This window comes from Eleutherodactylus coqui, chromosome 5 (genome assembly GCF_035609145.1).
Source record: "Eleutherodactylus coqui strain aEleCoq1 chromosome 5, aEleCoq1.hap1, whole genome shotgun sequence".
Classification (NCBI taxonomy): Eukaryota; Metazoa; Chordata; class Amphibia; order Anura; family Eleutherodactylidae; genus Eleutherodactylus; species Eleutherodactylus coqui.
The window spans coordinates 204,422,954-204,443,061 of NC_089841.1; the positions used below are offsets into that span (position 1 = coordinate 204,422,954).

Sequence of the window (20,108 nt, forward strand, 5' to 3'; positions counted from 1 at the left end):
ATAGGTAACATTTAACGTACAGTACCCCCTATAGAGCTTAACAATTTTTCTAAAGTTACTGTTAAGTAAAACATATTTTTATATTAAAAAAATACTTGCTGCCTCCACCATGTCATTACACAACCCATCACATATGTCATGTATGTCATGTGGTCATGGATGATCACATGGGTACATGACTCAATGAATAATTTTATTTCCTGAAACCAGAATAATATTTAATGTAGTTTTAGGTTATTACTAGGGATGAGCGAGTATACTCGCTAAGGCACTACTCGCTCGAGTAATGTGCCTTAGCCGAGTATCTCCCTGCTCGTCCCGAAAGATTTGGGTGCCGCCGCGGGGCGGGGAGCTGCGGGGGAGAGCAGGGAAGAACGGAGGGGAGATCTCTCTCTCCCTCTCTCCCGCCCGCTCTGCCCCGCTCCCCGCCGCAACTCACCTGTCAGCTGCGGCGGCCCCCGAATCTTTCGGGACGAGCAGGGAGATACTCGGCCAAGGCACATTACTCGAGCGAGTAGTGCCTTAGCGAGTATACTCGCTCATCCCTAGTTATTACTGAATGAAAGCAACTGACGTATTGAGGTTAATGTTTTCAACTAAACCCTGCTACATTCTTAGTCTTATCTTGTGACAGACTTGTATTATACACAGCAGCCAATCAGAAAAGGCAGATCTGAAGTAGAGGGATAGAGCAGCAGCCTGAACCAATGATAAGATAGGAGGTGTGTCTCAGACTACCCTTAAACATTTAGGAAAATAAATAACAGGCAAGCATCAACTTAAGGAACTGAATTATGTAGAATTTTTTTTTTTTTTTTTTTAAACTCGTTTTATTGAACAGTGTATATTCCATACAAAACATGAATAAATAACTTTGGTTACATTTTGTCTCCATGTGGTCATACAATTGCTCTTAAATACGTCACATTAACATATGCAGGGATTAATTACAATGTGTCATTACATTTGCTCGTGGTGTCAGTGATGTTTGCTTATTTTACGGATTCATTCTAGGTACAGTTGCTCTCATTAGGCTTTGGAATCTGTCTTGCGTGAATACTGTGCTAGTCGATCCGCACCATCTTTCCCATATCTTATCAAATTTTCCTGGACACTTTCTGTTTTTGTATACTATTTTTTCATACGGTAGTATGGCGTTGATTATGTTCTGCCATTTTGAGAGTGTCGGGGGGCGTCTATCCATCCACCGCAGGGCCACTGTTTTACGGGCATAGAATAACGCCTTAGTGAGAAATATTTTGTCATGATATTGCCACTGTTCTTCATCTAAGATACCCAGGAGGCATATCGCTGGATCGTATGGTACCGGTACGCCCATCAGTTGAGTTAGGAATTCAGTTATTTCTCCCCAGTATGTGGCAATATTAGGGCAGTTCCATATTAGGTGGTTAAAGTTTGCGTTAGGTGCTCTACACCGATGGCATTGGTTTGTGGGTGTCCTGTTCATTTTGTGGAGTCTGGTCGGTGTCAAGTAACATTGATGCAGTATATATAATTGTGTTAATTTATTATTTGCGGCTGGTGAAACCGCGGTGTACGTGGACATCGCAGTTTCCCAATCTTCATTCGTAAGGGTGGGGATGAGATCTTTCCATCTCTCCATCACTGTCATGGGCATATCGGGGATCTTAGATCGTAGTAGATGGGTGTATAGTACCGATACCAGGCCTTTGGGTCCCTGGGTGCGCAGTATACCTATTAGTGGGTAATGGGAGAAAGGCTGCCTGGGTTCTGGGAACTGTGCTGTTAAGGCGTGTCTGAGTTGTAGATACCTGAAGAAACCGGATCTTGGTATTTGGTATAATTGCTGTAGCTGTTCAAAGGAAGCTAAGACTTGATCAAAGTATAAATGTTCTAGGGTGGTGATTCCCAGGTTTACCCAAAATTGTTTGTCTGGTAGATTTATCAAGTGTGGTAGCTCTCTGTTATCCCACAGGGGGGTCTCCAGAGGGGTGTCTTCCCGCTTAGTCAGACGCTTGCATGCCTGCCACACATTGGCTGCGAGTCTATGTATGGGGAGCAACTGCTTGGTCAATAATCTCGGTTTTTCTAGGAGGATCCAGAGCGATGCCTCTGAGAGAAAGAACATCAGGTGGTGCTCGGAGTTTGGGAGAGGGGAGCCTGATAACCAATGTCGGATGTACCTTACTTGTCCCGCTAGGTAGTAAATTTTGAAGTCTGGTAGCGCCATTCCTGCCATTTCTTTAGGCCGCTGTAGAGTATCCATACGGAGTTTAGCTCTAGAGTTCCCCCATATAAATGGTATTATTAGAGAGTTGGTTTTTTTGAAGAATTTCTGTGGTATGGGTGCTTCTGCATGTTCTAGGCAGTATAGATACTTGGGGAGTATTATCATTTTAATGAGGTTAATTCTACCTGCTACAGACAGTGGCAGGGAACTCCAGGATTTTAATTTCTGTTGTAGTGTTGTCAGTAAGGGGGTAATGTTTAGGTCTAAGCTATGCGTGTGGTCTCTGGTAATCCATATCCCTAAGTATTTAAACTGGGGGGTGACCTGCAGCTTACAAAATATGTCTCCCATCTGCCATCCTTCTGTTCTTAGGGGCATAAAAACGGATTTCTGCCAATTTATGCGTAGTCCTGAGAAGTTTCCAAACTCGTCTATTAGGGAGATGGCTAACGGGAGGGCGTTTTTGGGGTCTGACATATACAGTATTATGTCATCTGCGTATAACCCGATTCTGTCCTCTCTGGGTCCTATCGAGATGCCTCTATATGCGATATGCTGTCGGATCTTCAAGGCCAGGGGTTCTATTGCGATCGCAAACAAGAGGGGGGAAAGAGGGCAACCCTGTCGGGTCCCCCTATGTAGCCGGAAGGAGGTAGAGGCCAGACCATTCACCACTACTTTAGCGGTCGGGGATCTATAAAGTATAGAGATCCACTTAATAAATAATTCTCCCAGCCCAAACCTCCGTAAAGTCGCCATCAGGTATGGCCATTCGACCGAGTCAAATGCTTTGGCCGCGTCCAATGAGGCCAGGGCCCAGTCTGACCTCCACCTCCACCCCACCTGCGTGATTACTTGCGTCCTTCTAATGTTGTCTGATGTAGACATTCCGGGGATGAAGCCCGTCTGGTCGGGGTGAATAATGTCCTTTATGGCTCGGTTTAGCCGGGCGGCCAATATTTTCGTAAGGATTTTATAATCTGTGTTTAACAATGATATAGGCCTGTATGAGCCACAGTCGTCTGGGTTTTTATCTGGCTTTAAAATGAGGACTATATTGGCTTCCGACATCGATTCTGGGAGCTGATTGTTATCAAATATGTGTTCATATAGGGAGAGCAAGTGTGGTATTATTTCTTTCTTGTATTGTATGTAGACTTCTATCGGCAGACCATCTGTGCCAGGGGTCTTGTTTTTTGCCATGTCACTTAATGTTTCCCCAATCTCCTCTTCTGTAATTGGGGAATCTAACAGGGCTTTATGGGTGTCCTGCAGTACTGGGAATGTTATGTCTGTCAAGTATGTTTCTAGTTCTTCTGGTAGATAATCAGTTCGTGTTTGATATAGGTCCTCGTAGAATTGTTGGAATCTAGTTAGGATCTCTTTTGGGTCAGTAAGTGTTTCTCCTTGGGCTGTTTTTATTCTCAGGACGGATGGGGGGGCAGTCTCCTGTCGGGCCATAAGGGCTAGCAGTTTGCTAGATTGGTTTCCCAGCTCGAAAAACGATTGTCGAGTGTAAAAGAGATTCCTCTGGGCTTTTTCTCTCAAATATAGCAAGTAGTCCCTACCCGTCTGGAGCCATCTGTCTCTTTTAATGTCTGATGGGTCAGCGATAAACTCTCTTTCCAATAGTTGGCATCGCTCTGCTAAACGCTCTCCTTCTCGCGCAGCGGCTTTTTTGATAAAGGATATTGAGGATCTGAAGCATCCTCTAAGATAGGACTTAAATGTCTCCCACACTAATAGTTTGTCTGTGTGCGCCTCGTGTGCTTCGAAATAGATCTGGATTTGGTCAGGTATGCGGTCATTGGGGCCGAGTAGTGACAGCCAGAATGGGTGTACATTTATTCTCTTGATAGTGGCCTGGCCTTGGTTTTTAAGGATCATGCGGATTGGTGTGTGATCCGAGATCCCTCGGGGCAGAAACTCTATGGAGCTGATTTTGGGGAATAGAGAAGGGGACCCGAATATGTAATCTATTCGACTGAGTGCATTATTGTGAGCTGCGTGGCAAGTGAATTCCTGTCTTTGTGGGTGAAATACGCGCCACAGATCCAGCCAGCCCGTCACCGATATAATAGAGGCGAGACGAGTCCTGCCCGCGTCCCCCTCCCTCCGAGCACCACCACCGAATCTGTCCACTACGGGATCCATCACCAGATTCATATCTCCCATACAGACAACTGTTGCGTCTGGTGAGAATGCTGCGAATTGGACGCCATCTGCCAGAATGGCTGTTGTTGCTGGCGGTGGGTTATAGCAGCACAGGAGAACGTATGGGTCATTATTGATTTTGGATCTTACGAAAATGTATCTACCATCTGGGTCTCTCTTGATTTGTTCTACTTCCCATCTTAGTGACTTTGCTATCAGCAGAGACACCCCTCTGGAGTAGGATGTGTGACATGAATGAGCGGACCACTGTACCCATGGCTTCAACAAGATTTTTGTGGTTTCAGGTGTGAGGTGGGTCTCCTGCAGGCATAGTACATGTGGTCGCCAGGAGCGTATTAGGGAATTTATCGAGGAACGCTTCCTGGTCGATCCCATTCCCCTGACGTTCCAGGACACGAAGGTTACCTCCGCCATAGGCAAGGACAGGTCAATCGGATCCGGATAAATTTCTTTATGGCATTCTGCCTGTCAGGAGTCCCCCCGTGACACACCATTACATCTTTAACATACGTCATGCAACAGTATTTCAATGCGTTTTTACAGAAGACATGGAGCTCTTGATATACACAAATCGTCAACATTACGGTAGTTTACTACCAACTTGGAACACAGATAACTTGTTTACAACAAACTTTAAGTGCTTCCTCTGCTGGGATAGCGTTCGTGGCCGACTAATATTTGGGGGAACCTACATAGTATAGCTATATCCTAGACTATACCTGAGGTATTATCAGATTAATGTGGTATTGATAGAAGCCGTTACTAGCTTAGTGGGCTTATACTGGGTGGGCCCCCTTAGGGGGGGTAGGGAGGGGGCGGGAAGGAAGGGGGGTCAGGGGGACATACAACAATAACACATGGAGGAAAAATTACTAGCGTTGTTGCCAACATCGGGGGGAGGACGGTCCACCACCCTTTGCAGGGGAGGGGGGCCAGACCGGGCAGCAGCAGTATACAGTCGGGGTTTCAGTCCCGTGTCTCGGTCTCGCATATTGGCAGGGCGCAGCTAGGGTATAATTTCTGGCGGGCACCGGGGTAGCTTTTATTGCGTATTTGCTTGTTCACATTAGAGTCCTGGTACCTGCAGGGGGCAAGAAAAGCGGTTATTTATACGTTACAGTCTCTCTGGTGGGCGTCTGGTGGCCAGCCACTCTTCTGCTTCGGATGGTGTAGAGAAGAAGCGCGTGCGATCACCGTCTATCACTCGTAGTCGCGCCGGATACATCATGGAGTATGGCAGTTGCAGGTCTCGTAGCTGCCTTTTAATTCCAGTGAATGAGGCCCGTTGTTTCTGGAGGTCTGCCGAGAAATCAGGGAAAATGGATATTGCGGCGTTGTCAAATCGCAGAGGGCCTCCTTTTCTGGCAGCTTGTAAGATAGTGTCTCTATCTCGGGAGTTGAGTAGTTTTGCCAACAAGGGTCTAGGCGGCGCTCCTGGTATAGGCGGCTTCATAGGGACCCGGTGGGCTCGCTCAATCACGAATACTTGTGATAGTCCAGCATTGGGGAGAAGTTCGCGGAGCCATCTTTCCATAAATTCTTCAGGTCTCTGCCCTTCAGCTCGTTCTGGTAGACCCACTATGCGCAAATTATTCCGTCTTGACCGGTTTTCGAGGTCGTCCGCTTTTTGTCTCCAGTATTCGGCTTTTTGTGTGAGGTCACGTATTGCGGCTGACATTGGAGGGACGGTGTCGTCCAGTGTGGAGATTCTGTCTTCTGTACTTTTGACTCGTTCTCTCAGGTTTTGGAGGTCTTGCCTTAATAGGCTTACGTCCATTTTAACTTCGTCGATCTTTCCCGTGAGAGTGGTCGTAGATGTCTGTATTGCGGATAGGAGCTGATCAGATAGCTGCTGTAGGGTTTGAACTGAGCCCTCGGGTGGACCTGGGCTGGTGTCTTTCGCCGTTGATGTTCCTGCTGTGGCGGGTTCAGGGCCAGGATCTTTGCGGGTCTCCCCTCTAGCGAACACTTTTAGTTTGTCAGCTGAGGAGCTCTGCCTAGTGGGTCCCATAATGGGTCTTTCTGCTGTTTCGTTTTTCTTATGGCAGATGACTTTACAGGGTGTTAGATACCCGGTAGGGGGCCTATAAAGGGCTGTGCTCTGCAGTGTATTCTCTTTGGAGCGTGCGCTTTGTGATGCCTTTTGGCTGGTAATTCACCTTTTCGTGCCTGTTGGGGCTTCAATGGCACCTTTTAGTTTAGGTATGTACTGCTCACATTAGAAGGGGCTTGATTTGTTTGTCCCTCTCCTCTTCCCCCTGGGGTGGCAGTTACTTGTGCTGCACTTCCAGCTTGTCAGGGGCTGATAGCTGTGCACTTTGGGGCTGACTGCAGTGAAGGGGTGCAAGCAGATGTCCCTTTCCAGGGGTATGTATGCAGCTCTCTTCTCTGCTTGCTCTGTGCAGCTTCCCCCTCGGCCCCCCCCGCGGTTTGTGGCGGGAAGGAGCGCAGCTCTCTCACTCAGCGCTATATGAGGGCTCCGGTGCGGCCGTTCTCCTCTCCACACTGCCGCTCACCCCACCTCAGTCTCAGCGCTGCCTTCTCTGTCCCGGCGGTCTCCTCCGCCTCCTCCCTTGTCCTCCGATCCCCCGGCGGTCAGCGCCGCACTCAAGATGGCGGCGGCAGCGGTCGCGGAATCGCGGGTCCGATACCGGCGTTACCTCTGCTATGGGAGCCACCCGGATGTTACAGCCGGCTCCCTCCTCTCCCTCTCTGCTTCAGGAGATGTTCGGGTGGGTTTGGGGGCCCTCAGGATGATGTCAGGATGGCTGGCAAGTCGGCTTCTCCGGGAGCTTCCCTTACATGCGGCCGGTGTCCTCGGCTGCTAGGCCACGCCCCAATTATGTAGAATTTTTATGCTTAGATCTAGACATTTGCTTTAGGGATTTATAGGGAGGAAGTAGCAGTCTACTATAAATATAGTATACTCCGAAAAGTGATCTTGAAGAAGACCAATACTCATATAATCTACAAATGTGAGTTGTGTGCCTTGCATGAGCTGCCACTGATATTTTGGACCAATTTGCCAGCTTTTCAATGGGTGGCCAATAGTACTCAGACTGCCAAATTATTACTTTGGGGTTAGGCAAGTCACATTCACATATCTTTACATTAAAGACTTGCTTTTTTTCCCTTTAGTCCCGTAAAAACATATTTTTCAATCGAAGATTGTTTTAAGTAACCAGTGAACAGTTCATGATACATTAGAGCAGACTGGAAGAAAATAGGTTTTAGATATATTTTGGGAAAATAATTGTGTGAATTTTTAGGAGCAGTACTTCTACAATTTGTATTATGATATGGGTATTGTGGTCGGTTTTATCAACATTCCCTACAAAAAAAATATATTTTACATTTACCTGTGGCATTCCTGGAGGGTCAAGCCAGATTTGGTAGATGCCATCAACGGACAAGTTATGTCTAGAAGAGAAGAAAAGAAAAAAAAAACAGCTCAGCATTTTGCACTATGATGAACCAAAACACATGATCAGCCAGGGTTATTTGTTAAAGGGGCTTTTTGATCTTTAAAAATTGTATACAGATGATTTAACTGCAGCCTGATTTATCACCTACTAATGGACTGTTTGTAGAGGGATTGCTCTACATGTCATAAATTCATTGTCAGTGCAGCACTCCACTCACCACAGTACAAGGGCCGGAAACGCACATTACCAGTAGAATGGATCACTTCCATACCTCGCTATCCAAGTAATGTAAAAAAAAAAGCAACAAAACAACAATCTTCATTTTCAAGTAATAAAAGTTGCTCCAGCTTTATTCACCACCGCATGTGAACACATGATGTTTCAGCTCAACAGAGATTTATAGCAGGAGGAACTTGAAAATGAAGTCTGTTGTGCTGTTGCCATTTTTGATATTACTTCCTCTATATTCCACTCTCTCATGCAGTTACAAAGTAACATAATAACAGTGTGTAAGGCTGAAAATAAAGACATATGCCCATCTAGTTCGGCCTATTACCCCCCCCCCCCCCCCCCAATGTTGATCCAGAGGAAGAAAAAAAAACGTGAGCTAGAAGCCAATTTTAGGGGAAAAAATCTCGACTCCAATCTGGAAATCAGAAACAAATCCCGGAATCATCAATTTTTTTGAAGTAATCAGTGACTATAACATATAATATTGTTACACTCAAGAAAGGTATCCAGGCTCCTCTTCTAGTCTTTTAGTGAGTTCACCATCACCACGTCCTCAGGCAGAGAGGTTCATAGTCTCACTGCTCTTACAGTAAAGAATCTCCTTCTATGTTGGTGTAGAAACCTTCCTTCCTCTAGTTGTAGAGGGTGCCCTCTTGTTACTATGGTATCACAGTCCTTGGTATAAATAGATGATGGGAGAGATCTCTGTATTGTCCCCTGATATATTTATACATAGTTATACTTTTTTCTAAACTAAATAATCCCAATTTTCATAACTTCTGGCTATTGTAGTCCACCCATTCCATTTATTACCTTAGTTGCCCGCCTTTGTACCCAATGAAGCTTCGAAATGGCCTTCTTAAGTACTGGTGCCCAAAACTGTCCACAATATTCCATGTGTGGTCTGACCAGTGATTTGTAAAGAGGAAGAACAATGTTCTCGTCATGTGCCCCTACACCTCTTTTGATGCACTCCAAGATCCTATTTGTCTTGGCAGCAGCTGCCTGACACTGGTTGCTCCAGTTAAGTTTACAATTAACCGAAATCTCAAAGTCCTTTTTTATGTCAGTTTTACCCAGTGGTTTCCCCATTTGGTATGTAATGGTGACATGAGGCTTGAAGAAAAGGTCCAGAGCAGCCCAAAACACGTTACCCTAGATTTCTGCATATGCTGCTATATAATTTACTTCGATATTACTTACACAATATAACATTTACTGTATTGACATTTTTGGACTTGGTTTATCTCTACTTACATTAATTAAAATGGGGGGTAATATTTGTGATTATTATGACCTAGTTTTCTTGCTGTGGCACTCATCTATTTTTAAGAGCTTTAATTGTACTATATAATGAAGATTTCTTAAACATTGGCATTATGCACATTTGTTGGTTTTAAGAAAAAAAAAATCCTGTATTCTGCAGTCGACATTAACATTTTTAGCATACACCCTTCTTTAACCCCTTCCCGCTCCAGGACGTACATTTACGACCTGGAGCGTCGGGAAATGAATGCAGAGAGGTCGCAGGACGACCTCCCTGGATACAGCGCGGGCGTCAGCTGTTTACTACAGCTGACACCCGCGGGCAATAGCTATTAACAATAGCAATAGGCTATTAACACTTTAAATGCTGCTGTCAATTCTGACAGTGGCATTTAAATCCCCCAAACGGTGTCCCGCACAGCCCCCGCGCGGTGAGATCGGGGGAGCCGTGCAGGTGTCATGGCAGCCAGGGGCCTTCTGAAAGGCCCCAGGGCTGCCTTAGCAGACTGCCTATCAAGCCATCCCCGTGGTGTGGCTTGATAGACTGCCTGTCAAATGGCAGTATGACGTAATGCTATAGCATTACGTCATACTGCAGGAGCAATCAAAGCATCGCTGGTTGTAGTCCCTCAGGGGGACTCTAAAGTAAAGTAAGAAAAAATCAATAACGTTTTAGTAATTGTAAAAAAAAAAAAAAGTTATAAAAGTTTAAATCAAAATCATAAAATAAAAATACATATTTGGTATCTTCGCGCTCGTAAAAGTCCGATCTATCAAAGTAGTGCATTATTTACCCCACACGGTGAACGTTGTCCGAAGAAAAAAAAAAGGCCAGAAATGCACTTTTTTAGTTACCCTGTCTCTCAGAAAAACCGCAATAAAAAGCGATCAAAAAGTCGTATGTATTCCGAATTGGTACTATCGGAAACTACAGGACATCCCGCAAAAAAATGAGCCCTTACTCAACTACATCGACGGAAAAATAAAAAAGTTATTGCGCGCACAAGATGACAACAGAAAATAATTGAAAAAAATTTAATGTCTTTGAAATTAAATTAAATGTCTTTGGAAAAAAAAAAAAGAGTAGTATACTAAAAAAAACAAACTATAGAAGTTTGTTATCGTAGTAATCGTACTGACCCGTAGAATAAAGTTATCATGTCGTTTTTGTTGCAGTTTGTGCGCTGTAGAAACAAGGTGAACTGAAAGATGGCGAAATGTCGGTTTTTTTTTCCATTTTACTCCACTTAGAATATTTAAAAAAATTTTTCAGTTCATTATATGGTACTTTAAATAGCACCATTAAAAACTACAACTCGTCCCGTAAAAAACAAGCCCTCATACAGCGACGTCAATGAATAAATAAAGGAGTTATGATTTTTTTCAAAGGGGGGAGGAAAAAACGAAAATGGATTAAAAAAAGGGCTGCACCATGAAGGGGTTAAAGCAATTTTTGTAAATCGTGCTGGTTGTCAGGAATATAGGAAAATCCAGTGACATGTGGCTCAAAATTTGACCAACACAGTCAAACTGGTTTGGAATTTGTTCTTTATATTCAGAAATATTTCTTGAGCATTGTCTGCACTGGTTATTTTTAGTTGAAACAGAAATAAATGCACATTCCTACTTATTACCTTCAGAAACTGTCCTGGAAATGTCTTTTTTGTTATCCATGAAAAGAAAAAGTTTAGTAATGGGAGACTGACAGAAATTCAGCTCAAATTATGCATAAAGTCATAAGTTGATAGTAAGCTTAGTTTATATAAGGTTACACAGGAAAAAAAATTGAGAACTGGGCCTTATGTTAAAGGAGTTGTGGCAAAATATAAAGTTAACAGCTATCCGTTTTAACATTCAGATAGCCGCGCTAAAATAGTGCTGCCGAGTGTTAAATTGGGTGAATGAAAAGCAGCCGTGAGCACGTTGCAGCTGCTATTAGCGAGTATGCCACTCCCCCTCCCTGCCCCCCGCCCTTTGACGGCCGGCTCCAATAGGAGTGCTGTGCTGTCAAAATTGTCCAGTGCAGACTAATATGCAGCCTCCCACTCAACCCAGCCCAGATTGGGGAGGAGTGTCTGCAGAGAAACCTAGTCTGCAAGGCAGAACTACGATCCGCATTTTATTAGTGTGTATCAGTATTTCCTTTATGCAGTTTGCTGTAGACATCTGGGGGATCCCAAAATGTCAGCCAGTGTGGCCCACTGTTGAAATACAGGGCAACCAACTGCTAGATCAGTGTGTGAGTTTTAATCCTGTATGGTGGGGCGCACTCATCCATTGGCTGGCTTCTATAGTATCGTTCACATTGCAGACTAGGTTCATCTGCAGTCACTCCTCCCCAATCTGGGTTGGGTTGAGTGGGTGGCTGCATATTAGTCTGCACTGGACAATTAGCTCCTCCAGTCTATAGTCTGGCTTACTGCATCTTATTAGGGTCTACAGCGATTGTGCCAGCATTATGGTGAATGTGCCTGCTCTGCACCTCATCAGTTACTGCATTGTTAGCTCTTTTCCAGTGAATAATGCTTTTGTTTTCCCTCACACCTTTGTGATTTCAATGATTTTTAATTCAGCTTAAAATGCATTATTCGACCAGAGAGCTGATAGCAGGGACTGCATGCTGTGTTTCCCCATGGGAGCGCTCATAACATTGTATTCAGCTGCAGTCCCCTGGGAGAACAAAGGAGCTGAATGTAGATAACAGACCACCTGCTGTTTTCTGCATACAGCTCAGGGAGGCTCATTTACATGCAAATGAAGCTAATAAGCTACTAATGGGCATTAGTACCCATTAGCAGTTTATGCAAACTGATTGCTCAAACTATCAATCATCCTAACTTTAGAACAAATTTAATCGATCATCTTTGCGTGTAAATAGGGGTTAAGGGTGTATTCACATGGGTGAGCGCAACTCGGGCCTGACACCCTCAAGCACCACTGCTAATGGCAGTTAGAGCAGGAGCCTGGCTGTCCGTACTCAGCCAAGTCACCACCTTATAAAGATGTATGTGCAGGTTGAAACTCAATTAGTGAGGTTAGTAAGAGCATATTGGCTGTCACTAAGGGAATAATTATTAATTTCTTGTCTCTCACATAAGCAACTCATAGGTTTATCCCATCTTTCCTCTTTATTGCTTACATTGAATGTGTACATCTAGATATCCCATTGTACTGGCTGGATGTACACATTCAGGCAACAGAGCTTCAACAAAAATCTGATTTATTACAAAAATAAATCACAGCACAAACAAAATACAGGATTGCAGTATAAAACATTTGGTAAGAGTTCTACAACACAAGACCTGATGGAATACAAATTGGGGGGGGGGGGCATCAAGGAATAGAGCGCCAAATGTACAGCATCGAATACAAGAATGGAAGTTACAGCATGGAAAAGAACAACTGAAGTTGTAGTGTGAAACACAGAGATGAAGTTGCAGCATCCAGGACACCAGGCGTAGGCTTCCATGGGTAGGGACAAGGCTCAAGATGCAGGATACAAGGCCAGGTCTCAGAAAGAAGACTCAAACACAGGATACAAGATTCAAACTTTGATTTGGAGTGATAGAAACCCTCAGGTCCATAACTCAGGGTACACATGCAGACTCATAACCAGGACACATGGTTCCAAGTTCCAGAAACAACTGGCCCAGACTCTGTGCATAAATTCCCCAGTTACATGTATGCTCACAATTACCAGAATACAGATGGACTAACAAAATAATCGGGCATCCAGGAACAGGAAGCTGATGGTTAAAATAGTCCAGTGCTCACTTCGATTACCCACAAAACAGATGATAGTATTAAGTCATCTCTGGGTGCCATTCAAATGGCATGACTGTCAAGACTGCAAGACATGACCAAATCTTTAGAGTTCAAATCCCAGTGAGCAGGTTCCTAACATCCATTGTCAAAAAAAAATTAAAATCTTAATATATTTATAAATTGAGAACTTGTTTTTGGGTCCATTGAAACCCATTGATTCATTATGGTTTCTTAGCTGCCAACAATATTAGATGTATTATAGGACAAGTCTATGGTAACTGGCGTAACATTTTCAGTAATTCTTCAAGCTAAGTTATGTTCCTGACAAAGGTGTTTATTGAAATGAAGATTATGCTACTATACTGAACTGATGCTAAATAAACATAACGTCCAACATGTACCTCCACTTGCCTGCTTTTATGCACTAGGGTAAAAAGTACAGTATTTTGGTAACTGACATAACTGGAAAAAGGTCAATGATCCTGATTAGGGATGAGCGAACGTGTCCGTTACGGACACATCCGCACCCGGACACCGGCTTTGCCGAACACTGCAGTGTTCGCGCGTAAGTGTCCGGGTGCCGCCGGGGGGCGGGGAGATGCGCGGCGGCAGCGGGCGGCAGTAGCGGGGAACAGGGGGAGCCCTCTCTCTCTCCCTCTCCCCCCCACTCCCCGCCGCACCCCCCCGCGCTGCCACGGCGGCCCCCGAACTTTTTCGCCCGACACTGAAGTGTTCGCAAAGTTCGGTGTTCGGGCGAAAAAGGGGCGGAGCCGAACGTGTTCGCTCATCTCTAATCCTGATACATTTTAAGTAAACTTTATTTCTGTGAAATGAAATATCACACTTGAGATTACATTATGCCATAGAGTACACAGACGTCTTCTTTGTCGAAATCAGTATTGTCTGTATATATACTAAAATTACAGAAAATGATATTAACTGACAAAACAAGAAGTGGTAACTGGTGTAACCTTTCTGACAGACCAATAAATTACCAGTACAATACTAAACCACTGCTTAGATATGTCCCAGCTCAGAAAACGTGAGAACTAGAGATGAGCGAGCATACTCGCTAGGGCAAACTACTCGATCGAGTAGTGCCTTATTCGAGTACCTGCCAGCTCGTCTCTAAAGATCTCCCTCTCACCCCCACCCCCCCCCCCCCCGCTCCACCCTGCTCACTCCCACAACTCACCGCTCTCCCGCACGGGCACTACTCGATCGAGGCACTACTTGATCGAGTAGTTTGCCTTAGCGAGTATGCTCGCTCATCTCTAGTGAGGACTCCTCTACTGTTAACAGGTTGAAGACGCTGAATACGCTTCACAACATCCTTCCTTTTATACCACATATCATCCTTTGTAGGTGGCCAGCACCAACCACCATGACATCTATGCAAAACACTGGCCAAATATTCTTCACCATCATTTATTTGAGTTACAATTCCTGGATATAACTCTTCCATGTATTTGATGCTAACAAACTGTTATCAGGAAGAGAAACCAAGTAATCTTGTAGATATGATACCTTTTAATGGCTAACAAAAACATATGATGTTATAGCGAGTTTTTGGATCCTCTCATGGTTCTTTCTCAGGCATAATGGAACAGATCTAAAGATGTATTTATATAAATACATAAACACATGATCACATGGGAGGGCACAAACATGACGTGCTTAATTTGCACTTGAAACAAATTCCTGAACAGGATGAGAGGGCACAGACATTTTGTGATTAATAGCACTTAGATAAATACCAGAAAGGGATGAACAGAGCAGTAAATACTTAATTAGTCCAGTGACAAGGGATGTGAAAGTTTTATGGTCTCTAAATTGATGTTAGGGGGTCACCACCAGGCCAATGTGTTACCTCTGCTCTGGGTTTCTCATATCTCATAATCTACACTCATACAAAAAAAAAACTCCAAGATTCATTCCATTTTTGATAGTATCATTCCCAAATTCTTCTGTGACATTGAGACTTAAAATTGCCTTTAAGTATAATAACTTTCATATGTTGTATGTTGTGCCCATAACTAGAAAAATGATTTGCCAAAGTAATTCTGTCTTTCTCTCTTTAATCATGTGGCGATGAGATCTCATCCTGGCTTTCAATTTTTTCCCAACATAAAGGCTTTATATGCTGTTTGGGGCAATAAAATAACATTTGGATATACTGACATCTGCTTGCTTTTGAAGTCCTCTGAATCCACATCAGCATCATTGCCATCCGAATCTAGATCAGCATTATCATAGAGTGAAACTTTGCAGAATTCTACAGGTGTGTCATCAACAGTCTGACTGAAAGGCCTCGTTTCCAGTGTTGTTTTACCACAAGCTCAAGCAAAGTGAAGTCTGTATGTGTTGGCAATTGCAAATGGCAGATTTTCTCTCCATCCTTCTTCCAAAGACCATCAGTCAGCAGACATTTGTGATGATGGCAAGTACAGGATGGCTATGTTGAATTGCAGTATCAAAGAACTTCTCTGCATTACTTATTACAACCTGTCCCTACAATATTCCACACCACACTGCAAGTTTTTTTTTTCAAATCAGTTTTTATTCACATTTTTGATATCATATAACAAGGAAGGGGAACATATACAAGTAAACTCTGGTACTGCTAAGTAATGCACAAACCGATGATATAGAGTGCAGGGCGTCTCGCTCTCCTACCCGTGCCATCCAATCAAACAACCCAGTTAGGGAACCGCCAATTAGCACGTCCCCTTTTCTATTCTAGGCAAGGATGACAGCCAAGGAGTCGGGAGGCCCTCTTCACCTCACGACCAGAGCAGGATAGCATTAGAGTAAGGAAGAGGTGATGGGGTAGTCGAAGGGGAGACAGGGGGGGGGAGAGGGATAGGGGAGTACGGGAAGTGATACCTTGTTGGTTCAGTTCACTACTGCCAATACGTCCAGGAGTCTCAAATCGCGCCACGGAAACCAGATTTCCAAAAATTTGTCATACGAATTGTTTTGCCAGCTCGCCAGCTCCTCCAGATTATAGATCATGTCGACTCTTTCCTTCCATTGAGAAAGGGAGGGAGGTTTCTCGCACCGCCACTGCAATGGGATCAGCGCCTTTGCTGCATCAACTAGGTGTGCTATTAACTTATCCCTACGCGGGTGGAACGCGGAGGACGTCTTCCATAGAAACATTATCTCCGGGGTGAGGCGGAAATTCTGTTTAATCTTTTCCAGCACCTCCACTACCCCCCTCCAGAAAGGTGTCAACTCCTCGCACGTCCACCAAATATGCAAATATGAGCCTGTTTTGTCATTACACCTCCAGCATCTATCGTGGTCTGCCAACCCATACGCACGCAACCACTGGGGCGTCCTGTACCATCTTATCAACAATTTATAATGCGATTCCTGAGCCAGAGCGCATGGAGAGAGCCCATATGAGGTGAAGAGAATGTTGTCTACATCTTCATGTGACAATGATATGCCCAGCTCTTTTTCCCAGGATACCAGGAACCCTGGTTTAGCTGTGGGCTGTGGTGCAATAAATTGTCGACGAATGTTGGAGATTTTTCTAGCTTTTGAGCCGGATTCCATTAGGGAACGCTCAAAAGGGGTCCGCGGTCTGGTCGATCTATGTATCCTAACAAATTCTTTCAGAACAGTTTCAACTGTAGCTCTAAGGAGAAAGGAAGGATTCCACTCCGGGAGCAGCGAGGTTAATATTTCCCCTGCCGGTAAATGTGCTAGGTTCTGTAGTTCTCCTATTGTGAGTTCTTTGAATTTCGTCCAGACCGCGGAGGAGACTGGGTCTAATGATAGATCCATCAGTCTATAAATGAGGTTCAACGGAGAAACCGGGGAGGGGGTAGGCGCTAAGATTGCTCTTAAGTCATCCCACACCTCGCATGGGCCTCTCAATAGGAGGTTAAATTCCCCGGATCTGTAGCTACTCCTTTTAGGGTACCATAAATCCGCTTGGGCTCCCCTGGTGCTATTGGCTGTGGCTAATTTAGGTAGAAGGCCATCCCTTTTAGGATGTACTAAGTCCATCCAATAGCCTAGCTGCGCGGCCCTGTAATAATCCTGGACATTCGGGAGGTCCATGCCACCCTCACGTCTTCTTCTAATCATTAGGCTATAAGCCAGCCTCGGCCTCTTCTGTCTCCAAACATAGTTCGTAAACATCGAACGTAGTGTTCTGAAAAAACTAGGTGGGAGGTAGATAGGTATCATCCTAATCCTATACAGGATCGTTGGCAAAATATAAGATTTCAATATGTTCCTCCTGCCAAACCAGGAAATGAACGGTATCTCATAATTTGTTAGTAGCGTTTTGACCCGGTCTAGGAGAGGAACAAAATTGGTCCTATATAGGTTTTTGAGCTTCTTGGGAATCTTGATACCCAGATAGTCTAAAGATGTCTCAGACCATGTGAAGGGGGAGGCATCCTTGCACACCACGTACCTTGAGTAGGGGATAGAGATGTTAAGGGCTGTGGATTTCTCAAAGTTGATCTTAAAGTTTGAGAGTTTACCGAACTCCTTCAGAAGATCCACAAGTCTAGGAAGGCCCGTTTCTGGTTTTGTAACTAGGAAAACGACATCATCTGCAAAAGCCGCCACAGAGAGGAGCATGTTTCCAATTGCCAAGCCCGTTATGTTGGGGTCCTGTCTTACTTGTAGCAACAAAGGCTCCAGGGCCAAGATAAAGAGAGAGGGGGACAGGGGGCAGCCCTGCCTTGTTCCATTTTTGATGTCAAATGCCGGTGATAAGGAGTCATTCACCTTCAATCTGGCGTAGGGACAGGCATAGAGGGAAAAGATAGCTAAGACGAACTCTGGCGGGATATTATAGTGCAGCAGCGTAGACCTCATGTATCCCCAGTCAACCCGGTCAAACGCCTTTTCGGCGTCCGTTCCTATGAGGGCCAGAGGGATATTGTGGAGTTGGGCGTAATTTACCGCGTGCAGGAGCCTTCGGCAGTTATCCCTGCCCTCCCGTCCTCTCACGAACCCCACCTGTTCTGCATCAATTAACTTGGGGATAAATTTGGACAGTCTCTCCGCTAGTAGTTTCGCCCATAGCTTGACGTCCAGGTTGATTAGGGAGATGGGCCTGTAGCTGCTACAGAGGGCCGGGTCTTTATTTTCTTTATGAATTAAAGTTATCACTGCCTCTTGTGCCTGTCTGGGAAGAGAAGCTCCCGCCAGGAGAGCATTGAATAATGAGGTCAATCTGGGAATAAGTGTCAGTTGGAAAGTTTTATAATAAGGCAAGGACAGGCCGTCAGGACCAGGACTCTTATTGGGGGGGGATGCCGCTATTAAATTTTTAATCTCCTCTTGTGTTACGGGTGATAACAGGGAGCGGGCTTCCTCATCCGTTAGTTTTGGCAGGGGTAGCCGCTGCAAGAAGGTATCAATTAAATTTTTTGATTTGGAAGGGTCGTCGGTAAGGTGATGAGGTTGGAGATTGTATAATTCTGCATAAAAGAGTTGAAATTCTTTGGCGATCCCTGCTGTGGAGGTGACTATCTTCCCCGTCCTATCTTTTATAGATGAAATTGTATTTTTAGCCCGAGCCTTTTTAATTAGTGCCGAGGTGAGCTTACTCCCCTTATTGCCTTGGATGTACACAGTGTGCCTCCAGTAAAGATGCTTTTTATTAAATTTAGCGTTGAGGCATAACCTTAGGTCTTTCCTCAGTTCCGTTAGCTGGCTTAAAACCGACTGTGTTTGGGAGAGTTTAGCTTTTTGCTCTAGTTTGGCGATCTGTATAAGCTTATCATCGATTTCTTTCTGGGCTTTCTTCTTGACCCTGGAGCCTAACGCTATCAGTAACCCTCTGACATAAGCCTTATGGGCCTCCCACACCATAGGGACACTCACTTCTCCTTGGGAGTTGATCTGGAAGTACTCCTCAATTAGGGCGGAAAGAGCAGATGTATCTTCCTTATTATCTAACAAGGAGGCGTTCAGCCTCCATCTCCACTCCCTAGGACGCTGGTGTGCAGGCTGCAAAGTTATATGTATTGGTGCGTGATCTGAGATGGTGGCCGTATCTATTTTTGCCCCCTTCAGCGATGTGAGGAGACTAGAGGAGATCATCAGGTAGTCCAGTCTTTGAAAAGTACCGTGCACCTGTGAGAAGAAGGAATAATCCTTGTCTACTGGGTATAATAGGCGCCAGGCGTCTATCAATTCCAACTCTTGTAGTTTTTTAATCAGTTTCTTCAGCTTACGCTGAGAGATATGGGAACGACAGGTGGAGGAGTCCAGGAGAGGATTCATGGTGAGGTTCAGATCACCTCCCAGGATTATCTGTCCTGTTGCAAAGTTTTTTAGGACTTCCAACTGTGCTACCAGCCACGTTACCTGGTCAGTATTCGGTGCGTATAGGTTGGCCACCGTGACTCGCAGGCCATTGATGGAGCCTTTTAGGTACAGTACTCTACCATCACCGTCTGTGTACTGTGAGTCGCACACAAAGTTGACGGATTTGTGGAATAAAGTTGACACCCCCCTGGAGGCCGATGTGGTGTGTGAGCTGTGGAAGCGCTGTGGGAATGTCTTACCTTGCAGTGCGAAACACCTGTCCCCCTTGAAATGCGTCTCCTGAAGAAGTACTATTTTCGAACCGTATCTCCTGAGGAGCTGGGCAATGTTATGTCGCTTCGCCGGCGCGTTGAGACCCCGGACATTGAACGAAGTGAATCGCAGGTCGTCCATTAAAGATTACTCAAGGTGAACAATGAAGAAAGAAAAACAATTAGTTATGCACAGGTATCTTCCTTTGGGGATAGGGGGGGGGAAGGAGGGAGGTGAGGGGAAAGCCGAAGGTAAGAGGGGGATGTGATACACAAAGAATAAAAAAAAAAAGCGCGGTACAAACAATAAAGCTTAGAAATTTACTTATAATATCAAATAAGGTTGCAATTAACTAGGCTGGAAATTCAGCCAGAGGGTCTGATGTAAATCAGAGCCCTCTCTTGGGGGCGAGCCAATTAGGTGTTGCCGTGGCAAGACCTGTTCTACGGCTATAGGTAGTTGGCTTGACCTGACAG

The 20,108-nt window shown here is 44.8% G+C and overlaps 1 protein-coding gene across 3 annotated transcripts in view; it reads right to left on the reverse strand.

Moving 5' to 3' along the window:
- The window catches only part of AOPEP (aminopeptidase O (putative)), a 342,915-nt gene that overhangs the window by 146,062 nt on the left and 176,745 nt on the right, over positions 1 to 20,108 (reverse strand). For all 3 annotated transcript variants that reach the window (XM_066604087.1, XM_066604085.1, XM_066604086.1), the window contains one exon: positions 7,747 to 7,807. In XM_066604087.1, coding sequence (XP_066460184.1) covers positions 7,747 to 7,807 — 61 coding nt within the window. The remainder of the gene's footprint in view (positions 1 to 7,746; positions 7,808 to 20,108) is intronic.